This window comes from Equus quagga, chromosome 11, assembly GCF_021613505.1.
Source record: "Equus quagga isolate Etosha38 chromosome 11, UCLA_HA_Equagga_1.0, whole genome shotgun sequence".
Taxonomy (NCBI): domain Eukaryota; kingdom Metazoa; phylum Chordata; class Mammalia; order Perissodactyla; family Equidae; genus Equus; species Equus quagga.
The window spans coordinates 18,567,069-18,584,379 of NC_060277.1; the positions used below are offsets into that span (position 1 = coordinate 18,567,069).

The following is a 17,311-nucleotide window of genomic DNA, read 5'->3' on the forward strand; positions in this document are numbered from 1 at the left end:
AATATGCCTCTGCAACCTGGACAATTCCCACAGTGGTCCCAGTGAGGCCGGAAAAGCTATTAGGTGGCAGATTCAGTTGAGAAACGATAGTAACCAGTTATGTCCCTTCTACCTTCTATCGTTACCCTCTGTAACTCTCTAAGTTATGTTCCCTAAGCTAGAGAATTTGGCTAAATAGCAACATTGCCTCATAAACATGTTTTTCGGTGAATAAATTCAGTTACCTTTTCCATCTAAAAACTTTTTCATGAAATATTCTATATTCTCCGGAGCTTCTAACATAACCATCATATTTGAAAAATGAAAATATGAGATCAAAACATCCTTGGGGTTTCTGTAGATGTAAAGAATCTGCAAAGGAGATAGTAAATTCCTATCAGTTATTGGTTATCCTTAAAGTTATTTTTAACATCTGAATAATATTTCACTATATAAATGCATAATAATTTATATCATCCAGTTTACTCACGGAAATTTAGGTTGTTCACAACGTTTTGCTATTACAAATGCTGTTGCAAAGAGAACTTTATTCCCATGACGTTTCACATATACAAGATTATAGGGATAACTTCTAAAGCTGAAATTATTTATTTGTAATGCTGATGAATATTGCAAATTACCTTGCATAGAAGGTGTTTCAACGTACCCTCCCTGAGCATTAAGTGATATCAGATATACAGCCAAGGTAGAATTGGAGAGCAGGGAAAACAAGGAAAGACTGGGCCAGCCCTGACGGCTTGTGGTTAAACTTTGGCACACTCCTCTTTGGTGGCCTGGATTTGGTTCCTGTGCATGGAACCACACCAGTAGTCTCTCTGTAGCCATGCTCTGAGGGTGGCTCACGTAAAATAATTAGAAAGACCTACAACTAGAATATGCAACTATGCCTTGCTCTTCGGGGAGGAAAAGAAAAAGAGAGGAAGATTGCCAACACATGTTAGCTTAGGGTGAATATTTCTCAGCACAAAATTAAGGGGAAAATTACGCAACAGATGATGTTGAAGCAAATAATTATCCATACAGGAAAAAGAAAACAAAGTGGACTTTCCTCACACCATAAACAGAAATCATTTACAAATGGATTAGGTTTTAAATATGAATGCAACACTTTGACATCTAAAAAGTAAACAATATATATCTGGTCTTGGAGAAGGGAAGGATTTCCTAAACGGGAAAAAAAAGACTTAAAATGTTAAAAGTAAAACCAGAGACCAGACTTGAAAATTCCCTGAGCAGACAAGACCAGTTTAGTCATACAAGCAAAGCTTAATTTAGCTCAGTTTGCAAAGCGAACTCCACCTGGGTCATTTTTTGCTTATCACTCTGAAACTAACAAGCAAAACTTAAGCTGTTTCTCAAGATTGATCTGAAGGAACCACTGACCAAATCTCTGTCATTTAGAAAATTCTAATATTGTAACCAGTTGCTGTGAAGAATTAACAGTCCCTACTTTCTCACTATATAAGCTGCTTCGTGACGATATATCCTAGATAACAAAAATTGAATAACCTAACTTTTCAGTGAAAGAAAAGGATAGATCTGATAGAATTACTTACACAACATGTAAAATTATACAGCAGTGGAAAACAATATTGAAAAACCAGAATAAACAAGGGCATATGGCAAAACCCCAGGGAAAAAGAAAATAAGTTACAATATAAAGTGCAGTAAAATGTAAAGCCAAGTGATTTAAGAGAACAACATATAATTTGTTTGCAATGACCAACGCAACAGAGATCTTTGTATACTGAATAATGTAATAAAAATAATAAGTGGCACAAATTCTAATAAGTCTTCAAAGTTTTTGATTTAGGGAAAATCACATTGGGAGATTTACACACAATTTCTTTAAACATAAGTATAAAAGGATTACCAGAAATAATTTACAAAACTATTTGACAAAAAATTTTACATATGTGTGTTAATGCTCCATATATGGAATATCCAACATTTTCTCATGTATGCTTGGAGCTACTATTGAATATTGAATATGAATAACTATTGAATATTGATCACATAGTTGACCATAAAACTTCTCAATGAATTTCATAAATTAGAACTCTTATAATACCATTCCCTAAGAATAGTGCAATAATTACTAATAATCATCGAGGACCAAGTTAGAAAAAGTATATAAACACACTTGGGGAGAAAAATCTTCAGAATAACTTGGACCAATTAGAAAACTAAAACTGCGGGCCGGCCCAGTGGCACAGGGGTTAAGTTCGCACGTTCTGCTTCTCGGCGGTGGGTTCGACGGTTTGGATCCCGGGTGAGGACATGGCACCCCTTGGCAAAAGCCATGCTGTGGTAGGCATCCCACGTATAAAGTAGAGGAAGCTGGGCATGGATGTTAGCTCAGGGCCAGTCTTCCTCAGCAAAAAGAGGCGGTTTGGCAGTAGTTAGCTCAGGGCTAATCTTCCTCAAAAGAAAAGAAAAAAAAAAACTAAAACTGAAATAATAGATCTACAATTAATATATTATATAGGTATTAATGTAGATCTTAATTCTGTAGATTTAAACAAAGCAGTTGTCCCACTTTATGCTGAAATCGTAGTTTTAGCTACACTAAAAGATATGGCTAAACTAGAATATAACTAGACTAAAAAGGATAGTCATCACTTTAAAAAGTAAATATTGGACATCAATAATTCTAGTCATTTAATTAAAGAGGTCAGAAAAAGAAATGCGAACAAAATATGAAGAAATAATGAATTAAAATAAAAGCAGAGATCAATGAATTACATAAAGTTATGTTTCAAAAACAAACTAGTTCTTTGGTGGAAAAAACCTAATACAATATCATAGAAAACTGCTGATATCCAAAACAATCTAATTAGGAAAAAATATGAAATATTTCTTCATTACAAATGAATGAAAGAGATGTAATCACAAAATTAGAGAAAATTCACCAGGTCATGAGACTATATGGTGTAATTATTTTCCATGTTTTGAAATATTGATGAAATGGGGATGATTTACTTTGAAAAATATTATAATATTTGTTTAGAGAAAGGAAACTAATTAAATAAACTGATGAGAAAAATGAAAATGTTGTAGAACCATGAAGCTGACATGATCAGATACATTTATAATGGACTTTAATCAAGTCTTCAAAAGATTCAGTTATTTTGTATTTTTTTAAACTATTTAACTTAGCAAAAATACAAAAGGCTTCAAAATGTATTTTATAGACTAGAATCACAGTGATACTAAAATCAAAGAAAGTCAGAGCAATCATTGCAAATTGAAGTCTAGTTTTTAAAATGATGACAGATTAAATTCCAGAGTAGTATTAACAAAACTCTCCCAGCACTATGTGAAACAAGGATTACAGTCGTAGCAAGTATGATTTGTTCCAGAAACAGGACATCATTAAATTATTAGTGGATTTCATTTTGCTATGGAATAAAAGAGGAAACACTACGGCGTCTTCAGAGTTGCCCCCAAAAAAGACATTTTACGTGATGAGAACTTTTCTGAATGAAGAAAAAAAGATAAAAGTAAAACTACAAGTAAACAAGAATAGAAAAAACAAATTTTTTCAGTATTTCCTGCCTCAAAAGTCAATTGTGAAACAAAACAAAACACAAACAAGGAAAGATACTCAAAATCCTAGAGAATGAAGGACAAAAGAAGAATATTCCTCATCACCTCTATCATTCTATCTCTTTTTGCAGATTTTAACTATTGAAATAGAAAAAAGTGTAAATATTAGAAAGTAAAGGAAAATAAAATTTACTATAATTTAAGATGAACTATATTCCAGAGAATAAAGGGAAAATTAACAAATCTAATCAAAGAGATTAGGGGACAAAAGAGAGTACAAAACCAAAGCCTTTTTCTTTATAATGGCAATAACTAATAGGAAAGTCAGTAGTGAAAACAATGTCTAGTATTTACTAGCTAAAGAAATAACAAAAACTGGAAATTCAGGAAAAATTGTGTAAAGAACATACGAAGAACCACATAACACATTTGGGGGACGTGAAAGTAGACCTAACAAATAAAGAGCAATAGAGTGATGCTGGGTAGATGTTGGAATATTGCAGAGTTAATGATTGTTTCAGAATTAATCTAATATTTAATCAATTCCAATTAGCATCTAAAAATCATTGGAGGAATTAACATGAAAAAATAAAGTTTGCCTTATCAGTTACAATATTTAAAACGGTGAAGAACTGCCACGTATTAGAGCTAACAAATTTTGGAATAAAGAATGCAGAAATCAGAGGTAGGGACTATGGAAACTTTGTCAAAAATGTCGACTTCAAAACTTTAGGGAAAGAGTAAATGCTTACACAAATCGCATTGGGTCAATTGGCTAATGCCCTTGGCAAATGCCACACAATAGTCATATTTTGAATCACATGCAATAACAATGTAATTACAATTAAATGTGCAAAACAAAAACATTATTAGAAAAAATCCCTGGAAAGTATTTACATAATCTCTGTGGTGCAGAAATGTGTTCTTAGCAAAACTCAAGAGCCATAAGTTATGACGGAAAGATTGATAGATGGCTTGCGTAAGATCAAAGGATTCAACAATTCTCAAAGGTAATCTATTAACCAGGAAAATATTTGCCCCATGTAAATGCTTCTGCAAAACAGTAAATAAAAGGCAAGCTAAAGAAAAATAGCAAAGAATATAAAGGATATTTCAAGGCTGGAAGACCATAAAAACATGATCAAACGCATTAAAACCAAAAGAACTCCAAATTTCTCAAGAATTAGATTGCTTTTACTTAGCACATTAGCAAAGATTGATCATTCCAATCACTGGTGAGCGTGTGAGGGAAAAAGCATGTTTATTTGATGTTTGATGAGGAGTAAGTTGATAGATTATAGAAGGGAAGTAGATCATACCTACTGCCACTGAAAATATTTGGACACTTTAACCTGAAAACTCCACTTATGGGATATATTTCACTAGATCACAAAAGTGTAAAGATCTGTAAGAATGCTTACTTCAACGTGATATATGCATTTGCTGCAACCTACCTGTCCATCAATACACATTCAATATTGTGTAGCCATATAAAATGCTATTTATTAACCATTAAAAAGAATAGAATTTCATGCACTGACATAAAAGCAGTTTGGCTGTATGTTATATAATTGCACTGCAGAAAAAGTGTGTCTTGACACACGCTATGTATATACTTATAATACTTATGTACTTATAAATATAAGTGTATAATATATATACTTATATTTTTAATGTGTAAAACAAAATCATAAAAATTGTCATAATCATATTTAAAAGAATGTGAATGAGTGGTGCTGGAGAACAAAATTGGAAGAAAGTACTTCTGTTTGTGCAAAAGGTCCATAAGCTACTTCTGTGACATACTTTAGCCTTTTTGTTCTTGAGACCTTTTGGTGCTAAATAATATGGGAGGTGGGATGCGAAGAGACGAGGCGATGGTCTCTTCTGATGCTCCATCTTGGGTACACCGTGTTCAAGGAAGGGGACTCTATCAAGTGTTTCCACCGTTTCAGTTCTGTTACGATGTCCCTCAAAATAAATCAAGCTTAATATCTGCTGAGCCCAGACGGTACCTGTAAAAATAAATAATTTTCTTTTCAACCCGGAATAAATTTTTAATAACTCTCAGTAGTAACGCTTTTTATTTAACCACTCTCAGTACACACGTGAATTTGTTCGAGTTTTTGTGTTTGTATTTTACATTAAGATGAGTAAAGATAAATCAAGGGCTCAGTTCCTTTGTCACTCTGAGCAGCTGTGCTTGTTCTGAGTCCACCATAGGAGTGATTCAGACTAATCCTTCCTCCTTCTGTTTCCTCTACTTCGTGCCAGGTCCCTTTCTATGATTTTCTGCGCTACCTCTGTTTCTCCTTCCCTAGTCTCCTTTCTTAGTGCTTGATCTCTTAGAAGTACAGACAACTAAACGTCAAGGCTCTTTTCACATCTTTTTTTTCTACTTGTGTAGCATATGTCTTCCCCTATAAAAAGTGGTGATAGCAGGCATTCTTGTCCTGTTCCTGACTTTAAATGCACTATTTTAAATGTTTCACTATTGCATATGATGTTTGTGGTAGTGTTTGGTAGATTCTGTTTATCGGGTTAAAGAAGTTTCCTTTTCTCCCTGGTTTGCTTATAGTTTCCATTATGAATGGATGCTGAATTTTATTGAATGCTCGTTCTGCATCTATTGAGGTGATAATTCCGGCTCTGTCCCATACTCTCTTAATGTGGGTGAACTACATTAACAAATTTTTAAAGTAATTTTGACTCTTGAATTAAACCCACCTAGGTCATACAGTATTTTTTGCATTGTTGTATTTGCATTGCTTATATTCAGTTTAGGATTTTTGTATCTATGTTCATGAAGATATCACCAAGTTCTAAGAGGATGTGAGATGCCAAAAATCTTACAAATGTCACTACCTAACTGATTTATCTACATGATAGATTTGGTACAATGTATGGTGAATCCTGGGGAGACTCACTAATCTTCCCTCCAAGATGATCAAGGAGCCAGCAGGCTGGACTGAGGACTGGTGTGTGGTGTCCCAAATACTTGGGCTGGACTAAAGGTAAAGGAAAGACTCTTTTATGACTGCAGTATTGGACTAAAACTAGGCAAACTGAGATTTCATCAATATCTAAGAGAGGAAAACACCCTAATATCAGTTGTATGTGGAGCAGAGAGGAAGACACCAGGGATAAGGCAATGTGCTGCTAATTTGGGGCAAGTGCACAAGGGCATGAATTCCAAAGTAAATGGAAAAAGGGAGGGACTAGAGCATTTTCATGAATGTCAGGAATAACCTATTACTATGCTGACGTAGACTCTAGCGTGTCTTCGAGCAATATTAACCACCCCATACAACATCGCGTCAACGGCACCAATCACCTTATGTTCCAGAGACCACAACATAAAAAATGATTAATTTTACAATGTTTGATTTGAGGGCAATTTACTTTAGTCCAAAACAATTTCATTATCTTAGAGAAATACAAAGCATTTAGAACAATTGAAGAGCATATTAGGAGTTAGTTCTGACAGTGAAAAATGCTACTAGGAAGGATCCTGCTGGATTTTTAAATATATTTTCTTCCAGTGTCAGACCAAGCCAACAGGTCAGCAATTACCAAGTATCACCCTTGGCTCAGTATTTGATTTCTTCATATGTGTCATCAGAAATGACAATATATGGAGCTCAAATAAGCTTACATCATAGAGATCTGAGATTTATTTAAGCTTTTTTCTGATTCTAAATAATCGTCTAAAGATAGACTGAGCTACTGTCAACGTGTAGAAAAGGGCACCTCTGTACAAACGTATTACCAAACCAGAGTGAAGATGAGAACAGGTGGCCCACTCCTCAAACTTACCAGATTTTGGATATGTGATTATGAAGACATCATCATGTCTAACTTCAAATTCCTCTAGATTTTTCAGTAGGTCAGTATTAGCAGTAGAACGTATAAGATAATAGCCTTTAAAGTTCAATAAATATGCATCTGTGTTGTCCATAATTATTCACCTATGAGCAAAAACAGATAAAATGATTTTCAAGTTCTTAGTATTTTATAATAATGACTAACACTTATTTAGTGTTCCCTGTATGCCAAGCAGTGTTTAAATGTCCTATGTGTATCAACTCATTTACCATCCTCTTCACAGCAACCCAACGTTGCTAGAGGTATTGTTATTATCACTGTCTGAAAGATGAGGAAAGTAAGATACCAGGAGTTTAAACAGTTTTTCTAAATCCCCATGAGGGAGGTGTTATCATGATTCTAAACATACAGTTGGAGAAATTAAGGCACAGGAGTTTCTGCAAAGTGTTCAAGGTGGCCCAGCTGGCAGAGCCGGCAAGATTTGATGCCAGGGAGTTAGGCCACAGAGTCCATGCTTCTAATCCATTTAACATACGGTTTCTTAGGATTTTATATTTTTATTCTTTGCACTTTATTTTTTGTTATAGAAATAGAAAATTCTTTGATGAATATGCTCTTTATTTCTTCTTTTTCCTGATACATGAATACTCTGCTAACTTCTTTCTTTGTGTGTGTGAGAGAGATTGGCCCTGAGCTAACATCGGTTGGCAATCTTCCTCTATTTTGCATGTGAGATGCCATCTCAGCATGGCTTGAAAGTGGTGGCTAGGTCCACAGAAAGGACCAGAACCCACGAACCTTGGGCTGCAGAAGCGTAACACACGATCTTACCCTCTCTGCCACCAGGCCAACCTCAATAATCTGCTAAATTTGAAAGAAGTTTCTGAGGCTTTGGGATCTGATACACTGTTTCAAATGCATTGTAGAAAATGCTCTGCATGAGTGATACCAATTGGTTTTGCTTTGGAAATGTTGCTCTCATTTAGCTGCAAGATACCACATAGCAATTCCTCCATATTCCAGTAGAAGTTTGTTATCAGAAATCTGAAATAAATCTAAGTAAGAAAGTCAAAATAAAAATAGTCTAAAGACATTTCTATTCCAAAATCAGACCAGCCGAGCATTTCTTTATTAGCTCTGCCTGAGAAAACTATTCTTGAATGTTACATAAATGAGAGAATCCCAGAAGTTCTATAACCTTAAGTTACAACCAGCACACGGGCATATCTTGCTGTGTTTCACCTCACTTTATTGTGCTTCAAAGGTATTGCTAAGGTAATTAATGAGAGCTGCTATACCAAACAACAGATTTTCAGCGTAGATGAAATAGAAGATGAAGATGCCTTCAAAAACTTTCATTCCTAGAGAAGGGAACTGAATGCCTGGCTTGAAAGCTTCAAAGGGTAGTCTGATTCACTTGATAGGGGAGAAGGCAGCTGGTGACTTTAAGTAGAAGCCAATGCTCATTTACCACTCTGAAATTCCTAGGGCCCTAAAGAATTAGGCTAAACCTACTCTGCCTGTGCTCTATAAATGGAACAACAAAGCATGGATGACAGTATATCTATTTATAGCATGGTTTAGTGAATATTTTAAGCCCACTGTTAAGACCCATTCCTCAGAATAAAAGATTCTTTTCAAAATATTACCATTCATTGACAATGCGCCTGGTCACCCAAAAGGGCTGATGGAGATTTACAATGAGATTAATGTCATTTTCACGCTTGCTAACGCAACATCCATTCTGCAGCCCACGGATCAAGGAGTAATTTTGACTTTCGAGTCTTATTGTTTGAGAAACATATTTCCTAAGATTATAGCTGTCATAGGTAGTGATTCCTCTGAGGGATCTAGGCAAAGTCAATTGAAATAAAACCTTCTGGAAAGGATTCGCCATTCTAGAATCGTTAAGAATATTTGTTATTCATGGGAAGAGTCAAAATATCACCCTTAACAGGAGTTTGGAAGATGTTGATTCCAACCTTTGTGGAGACCTTGAGGGGTTCAAGACTTCAGTGGGGGAGGTAGCTGCAGATGTAGTGGAAACAGCAAGACAATCAGAATTAGAAGGGGAGCCTGAAGATGTGACCCAATTGCTAAAATCTCGTGATTAATGCATGAGGAGTGGTTTCTTATGGATGTGCAGAGAAAGTGGTTTCTTGAGATGGAATCTATTCTGGGTCAAGATGCTGTATAGATTGTTGAAATGATAACACAAGATTTAGAATATTACATAAACATAGGTGAAAAAGCAGCAGCGGGGTTTGAGAGGATTGACTCCAATTTGGAAACAAGCTCTACTGTGGGTGAAATGCTATCAAACAGCATCTCATGCTACAAACAAGAAATCCTTTGTGAAAGGAAGAATCAATCAATGCAGCAACCTTTATAGTTGTCTTATTTTAAGAAATGCCAGAGCCACCCTAACCTTCTGCAAACGCCACCCTGATCAGTCAGCAGCCAGCATGATCCAGGCAAGACCCTCCTCCAGCAAAAAGATTACAACTGGTTGAAGGCTCAGATGATAGGTAAACTTTTTTAACAATAAAGTATTTTTTAATTAAGGTACATACAATCCTCTTTAGGCATAATGCTATTGCACACTCAATAGAGTACAGTACAGTGTAAACATGACTCTTGTATGCACTGGGAAGCCAAAAAGTTTGTGGGATCCCTTTAGTGTGATATTCCCTTTATTGCCGTGGTCTGGAACTTGCCCCTCAATACCTTCAATGTACGCCTGTATATTTCAGTTATATACTTTAAAAAGTTGAAGTGCACACAAAGAAAATAAACTTCTCAAAAAATTGCAAATATGGCTTTATGTAACTTGCACGTCAAAAAAACATTCAATTCCCTTACAAACAGTCTAACTCATCTGATCAATAGGGCAAAGTCCAAGGTGAGTTTTGCTGGGTGAGAGAGAAAATCATTTGTCTTAGAATCATCAGGGTTTCTGGGGAAGCGTTCATTTTCTAGCCCCTTACCAGACTGATGGAATCAGAATTTCTGAGAAGAGTTATTTGGAAATCTACATATTATCAACCCCTCCATTCGCACTAAAAAATGTGAACCAAAATAGTGATAAAGCACTCCCTTGGTTCCAGCGGATGTTTTATCTCAACTTCCAGAGAAGCCTTGTGGGATGCTACTTGACTCTCAATTAAAAGATCCAGTTAAGGCCCTACTAAGCCAGTAGAGGTTTCCTCAGTCAAGTCAAAGTCCAGACAACTTCAACTAAAGGGAATTGAGAAACGACTAGACTGGCTGATAAGCCACAAAGAATGGTTTCAATCCAGGTAGATGAAGAGCTATGTTGACATGGGCATCACAAATTTTCCAGGAAAAACCTCGGGGAACTCAGCCTTTGGAGTGTTAAAGGGAGAATTTACACTGTACAAATGGAGAAGTCCATAAGTAGGAAACACAGTTGAAGTGAAAGATGAAAGCAAAGATGAAAGTGTGATTCACTATCACACTCCCCTGACACCCCACAATGCCACACACAGACACACACACACACACACACACACACACACACACATACACACACCAATTCCAGAAACTCAGGATGCTGAAAACAGACGAACCAGTACCAGGCAGCCCACACAAACATTATGCACATCGCTCCTCGTTTGCTGTTTGTTATGTTCAGTTTGTCCTGCACAGTCTCAGGAGACAGACAATGATAAGAGCTGTTGCGCCACAGAAATAAGGGAAAAACAGTGGGGTTTGGGGTGGATTCATGTGAGATCTCAGCATTGGCTAGTCACATATTGTCTTCATTTCCTTGATGAATAGAGAAGACAGTGATTGTATAAAGAGAAAAAGATGTCTTGTTTCTCCCTCTTATTCTCGTGACAAAGTCCAAAAGAAAAGGAGGAAAAACAGGAAATTGAGGAGAACAAAATAAGTACATTTGTATGCTGAAGAGAGGATAAGACTTGAAAGAGGCTTGAAGTCTACCCTTTAACTACTCACTGTTGCAGATCAACTGATGAAGCAAAATCCACTTCTGATGGGATTTTAAGGATGACAAGGATTGATGTGTTGCTGAGACAGAAATACTCCCTACGGAGTTTGTCTTTGCCAGTGAGCAGTGTTCTAGGGAGTCAGCTCAGTTTGGGTAAATAAATTGGGTAAGATTTGTTGACATTAGGAAAAGGACATAGGGTCCCTCCAGAGACAGCAAAGGTGTCAAACTGATGGAGAAAGTGAAGAGAACTGCATTTACCCAGTAGTCATAATTACTTAACTTTAGCAACTATATAACAAACAACAAGATGTACTTGTAAGCTATAGCAACAAGTTGCTTGGGAAAGAAGAATGATCAGTAAAGTCATTGAGACCTGTCTTAGGGGGCTGGTATTCCTTCTTCAGGTCTTTATTTGCACCTTCCTATGTACAACTAGCTATGGCTGTGAGAGTTTCCAAGGGCCTTATAAACTCACTGAGCATTTAAATTCATTTTCTAAAATGCCCGGGCTTGTCCAGCCTCAATGATACACTTGCACTTGTGTTTTTTTTTAATTACTTCATTGAGATGACATTGGTTTATAACATTGTGTAAAATTCAGGCTTATGTTACTGTATTTCAGCTTCTGTATAGACTGCATGGTTTTCCCCACCAATAGTCTAGTTTTTGTCCATCGCCATACATATGTGCCCTTTTACCCTTTTTGCCCTACACCCTACCCCCTTCCCCTCTGGTAACCACCAATCTGTTCTCTGTATCTATGTGTTTGCCTTACATATACGAGGGAAATCATGTAGTGTTTGTCTTTGTCTGGCATATTTAGCCCAGCATAATACCCTCAAGGTCCATCCATGTTGTCGCAAATGGCATGATTTTGTCCTTTTATGGCTGAGTAGTATTCCATTGCCTATACATATACACTCTACATCTTCTTTATCCATGCCCCCATTGATGGGCACTTGGGTTGCTTCCATGTCTTGGCTATTGTGACTAATGCTGCAATGAACATTGGGCCACATAAATCTTTTTGAATTGATGAATTTACTATTCTTTGGATAAATACCCAATAGTGAAATAGCTGCATCACATAGTATTTCTGTTTTTATTTTTTGAGAAATCTCCATACTGTTTTCTGTAGTGGCTGTATCAGTTTGCATTCCCACCAGCGTTGTATGATGGTTCCCTTTTCTCCACATCCTCTCCAAGCACCTTTAAATTCACTGAGTATTTAAATTCATTTTCCAAAATGACCAGGGTTGTCAATCCTAAGTGATGCCCTTCCACTCTTGTATTTTGTTTTGAAGCAGACATCGCAGAAGATCCGGGCCATCTTTTCTAAATCCTGTAATATGTGAAATTTGTCTCAGACCTGTCCTTGCATCTCCCTCAGACGCTGACTCATTCTTCAGTCACCTGTTGCCTACATGAGCTGCTCTTTGATAATCATTTTTCATATTACATTTGTGGTCGACCTTTTACTGGTTACTTTTCCAGTGAACTTTTCTTATAGTCAGTGGTTTCTTATAAGTGTGAGGACTGTGATGATGCTATCAGAGCCCAAACAGATTACAGCTTCTGTCATCCCTGTTCGTTTAGCACAATTGGATAGATCACAAAGGAATATTTAGAAATTTATCATTTTTTCCCATTCATTCATATCTGTGTACATAATACTTCTTTTAACTTAAGTATGTCTTGTTTATCCTAAGGATAGTACACGAGAGTATCTTTCTTCTCCTGTATCCATTGCCAATATTCTTTGCCCAGAAAATGCACTCTTTTCTTTATCTCTCACAACTCTAAGCCTACATCCTTTATCTACAACACTTCAGAAAGTATTTCTTTTTATAGGATGATACCCTTTACCTTACAAGTTAGGAATTCTTTCTCAGTTATTACCCTAAATATGCAGCCACAGCCTTAACTGCAGACGTATCCCCACACTCAGTCCTTTTCTCTAGATCCTCTCTTCACCGTCTCTATCAGAGCCACATTGACCATGAAGCTAGTGGAGTTTAAGCTTCAGGGCCCCACCCTTGCATAGTCCCTTTGCCATGCCCTGCACTGATTTCAAAATCCTAATTTTGTATTCTTTTTCTGAAGAGACCCCTTCAAATTACATAAGCTTCAGCCCCACAAATCCTTGATCTGCCCTTTTCCTATATAGGACTCAAGAGCAGAAGGCACATACAAATAAAAGGCAACTCAACGTCCAGATTTAGACAGATTATAAATTTTACAGATTAGCAGTCTAACTCTCTTGGGTGGCCCTCTCTCCTATGTTAGCTTGAAGTGAATGGAAGCAATTTCCTTTTGGTTTTAGTTAACTTTATGTGCAGTCTTCTCTAGAACCCTTTTTTACAGTGAGGAATTGACACCTTTGGGAATACCTATGTCCCACGTTGTTGATATTAAATACTTTATTTTCCTACTGAATCCCCAAACATTGGGAACTATGCTCCAAATTCTGTCTCGCAGTAATATGTCCAAGGTTATACAGCTAGAAAGTTTGCATTTGGGATTTAAAACAAGTTCTGTTCTACTCTAAAGCTCCAGGGGCCTCCATGTAACACAACTGTAGTGCTCTTTTTATTTTTCTTAAATTGATATTTGATTTTACCAAGATCCCTGTACACAAAGTTAGAGATAAGTGTGGGAGACAAGATAGTCAAAATTTTCCAAGTAAATTACTTAGTTACATGAAATTAGACTAAGTGCATTTGCAGTTTGTCACAAGATCAAATTATCAGTGGAGCCTACTTAAAAGAAATGTTTAGCTTTAAATAGGATGGTGGTGGCAAAATTTTCTTCTATAGAATAGTTTGTCACTTTCCCATACAATTAACATTGTCATTCTTCCACTAGAGATATCCATGTGGATAAATTTGTCAGGGATTTTGCCAGGGCCAGCAAAAGAAAAATAGAGCAAGTCCTGGTTTCCTATTAGACTAATTGCAAACACCCTTGACGATTTGGGGATAGATTTACGAAATCTGAACATAGTTTCGCTGAGCATCTAGAAAGCTGCAGAATTCCTTAAGGCATAGGCATAGATTTTCACAGCTTCTGCCAAATGCCTTAAAGCTCTGCTCAGCGCTGTCTGTTACCCTTCTCCTGGCTCTGGTGGGAGCTAGTCATCACAATCTGAAAGGTCATAGTAGCCCTGGCAGCTTTGGTATGCTCTGTGAGTGATGAACAGGTGGTAAAACCCAGGCAAGAACACCATGATGCCAACAATCAGAACCCAAACTGCCTGGTTGGCTCCCACTTTGTTGAGGGAGACTGCAGGATGCCGCCTGCAATAGGGAGAAAGGCTCCAATTAAAAACTGCAGAGTGGTGTAGGCAATGGCCTGGTAAGGAATCGTAGTAGAGATTTTGTTTCTTTGTAAACTTAAGTAAATTCTCATGACACATGGCCATCTTTTCGATTTACAGCTAGCTTCAGCTAGTAAAGTTCCCTTCTGAAGGTTAACGTGTGTCAGTGCCGGAGAACTTCGAGCATTTCACATTGTGACTGGGAATCCCAGCAGCCACGGTGGTGTGAGTGGGCACCACCATGCGTAGAGTGGGTGGGAACTTGCCTGTTGCCACACTGTAGGCAGGGTTCTTCAGGCCCACTTACCCACCCAAAGGCTCCCCTGACCCGGGTGGAGGGTCTCATTAGCCTCCCCTTAATCTACTGTCTCTGGGAGACTGCCATGTTTTTGATGGAATCCCTTTTTCATGCAAAGTGGAGATTATTTAGTCTGATGGTATATTGGTCTATCTGTTATTTTCCTAGGCCGTTCTAGCAAACTCCCAGATTCCTTTCTCACTGAAACTATTTTGATTGAGTAGTTCAGATTACATTTAATAGATTTCATTCATTAATTTCACTGAATTTCCATTTTAAGTCAGTTTTCATAATCACATCCCATTTTGCCTCTCTTTTCCTCCATTGGTCTAAGGTGCAGCACACATAACCAATCTGATCAACTTCAAACGGCCAATCAAGAGGAGAGGAGAGATGTGAGTGTTGGGATCAAACATGGGTGAAGTCCTGGCCCTGCGTCTTGTTAGTTGTGTAAGCTTGGTCATAGTGCACATCCAGGAGCCTAGTTTCTTCTGTCAATGGGTATTGTAACATGTTCTGTGCAGGATTATTGTGGAAAATTACTGAAGGAAGTATGAAAACCGCCTTGTTTATAGCAGGTGTCCTCCATGGAGCTTCAATTCTGCCATGATCAAGGGCAAGGCATGCCCAAATACTTGAAGGCCTTTCACTGCTAAATTTTGGTTCATTGTATAGGTAACAGCTTTCCTGTGAGTTTTGTTGCCTGAACGTTGAATTGGCTGCCTTGTGGGAGTAGCATGCCCTTTGGAATGCTAGGGTCTAATCAGAAGTAGTGTGGTCTTCTTTCAGGCTATTGCAGAAGGGGTTCTTATGTCATAGGAGGTTATATTGGAGACCTCTAAGTTGTCTCTCAACTCCTAGAGTTTACATCCGAGCTGCATCCCCTGCTTCAACGTTTTTTATCAACCGAGTGTATGATTTCTCCTTCTTCTGTGATTTATGTGTATGTGTTACTAACCTATGGCTTCTTGGTAGTTTACAATTCATCTTAAAAGTTATCACCTACTACATTCATTATCCGACTGAAATCAGTGTAACCTCATTTGGAATGTGCATTTCAAATTCCACCAGTGAGTTTTATTTTTTTAAATGTATTCTTTTCATTTGAGATTACTTCATTATCCAAACTAGAATATAAACTTCTCTATGGTAGTCATTGTATTGCTTCAAAATTCTGTTAACCACAGAGAGCCTAGCAGTGAGCCCTTTGACTTTTGTAAACCCAGGGTTTGTTGGTTAACGTCACTACACAATGTAAATATATAATGACAAGATAATTCTCTCTATAACTATGTAAATTTAAATTAGAATCTTACGTTTATTTATATAGCATTTTTTAGTATACCATTGCTTCTTCCTAACATATCTCAGAAATATAAGGTTGGATTTGCTTATTTGACCCCAAGTTCCAACAGCTAGTCAATATTGAAGCTGCAAATGAGTGATATGTAGAGGACCTCTCATCCATTAAGAGCTAGAGGCAAGTCATTTGTAACAGAGTTGAACTCTAACTTCACTCCAACTTATTGTGTTATGTGTATATAATAACATTCCATGTGAACTAAATGATAGTAATAGGGTCTCAGCCCTCTCAGCTATGGGTTGTTGAGTCTGGTCCTTTGCATTATGAAAGAGAAGAGCAGTCAGGGGAGATATGTTCCAAAAAAAGAGTTGAACTGAGGCAGTGGAGTGCATTCTTATCCCGACTGGGCCAATCTCAGAGATACTGCCCACTTTCAGTGAGATCCTACTGGCACAAAGGAGACCTGTGCCTGAGGCCGCAGTTGTGCTCCAGGAAACAAGAGGAAAAGATATGAGAAACAGGGCATAGACTGTGCAACAATACTGATATGGTGAAGAACAGAAGAGTTTGATAATTCATTATAGAAATGGATTTCAAATAGTTTAACATTCATATATTACTTTATTATGTTACTCTTATCAACTGGAGTGGTCCATACCATATTATTGGTTCCTTAAATAATGCAATTAGTTCACTTTATTTATTTGGAAGTATATAATCAATCTGTAAGTTTAAAAATGTAAATAGAAGTAATCTCAGTCCTCATTTAAAATACCTTAAAGTCCAGGCTTAAACTGAGATTATGTGACTATTAAGCCAGTTGTTGCTTGGGATCATTAAGAGAAGTGTCGAGCTTTGTAGACCTGATCCAGGAACTACCTCTCACTTCCCTCAATTCAAAGTGGCAGAGATGCAGTCAAATGATCCAGAGATCTGAAGGCTCTCAGCAAAATATACCTTATTTGAGCACAACTCACTTGCAACTAACTTATTCTCCGTTTTTCTGCCATCAGTACTAATCATTGCTACATGTAATTTTTGGCA

General features: G+C 37.1%; 1 protein-coding gene across 1 annotated transcript; it reads right to left on the reverse strand.

Annotated features, from left to right (window-relative positions):
- Positions 1-216: 216 nt before the first annotated feature.
- Positions 217-11,457, reverse strand: LOC124246690 (amine sulfotransferase-like). The gene is made up of 4 exons (XM_046675126.1): positions 11,356-11,457; positions 7,366-7,517; positions 5,356-5,564; positions 217-351 (listed from the first exon to the last, which is right to left on the reverse strand). The coding sequence occupies exons 2-4, from the start codon at positions 7,505-7,507 to the stop codon at positions 217-219; spliced, it is 486 nt and encodes a 161-aa protein (XP_046531082.1). The 5' UTR covers positions 7,508-7,517; positions 11,356-11,457.
- Positions 11,458-17,311: the final 5,854 nt, after the last annotated feature.

Coding starts and splice junctions, on each gene's coding strand:
- LOC124246690 (XM_046675126.1), bottom strand. CDS start 7,507: ATGGACAACACAGATGCATATTTATTGAACTTTAAAGGCTATTATCTT. Junction 5,565..7,365: donor AATCACATATCCAAAATCTG/GTAAGTTTGAGG, acceptor TTATTTTTACAG/GTACCGTCTGGGCTCAGCAG. Junction 352..5,355: donor TCAAGAACAAAAAGGCTAAA/GTATGTCACAGA, acceptor TCTCCTTTGCAG/ATTCTTTACATCTACAGAAA.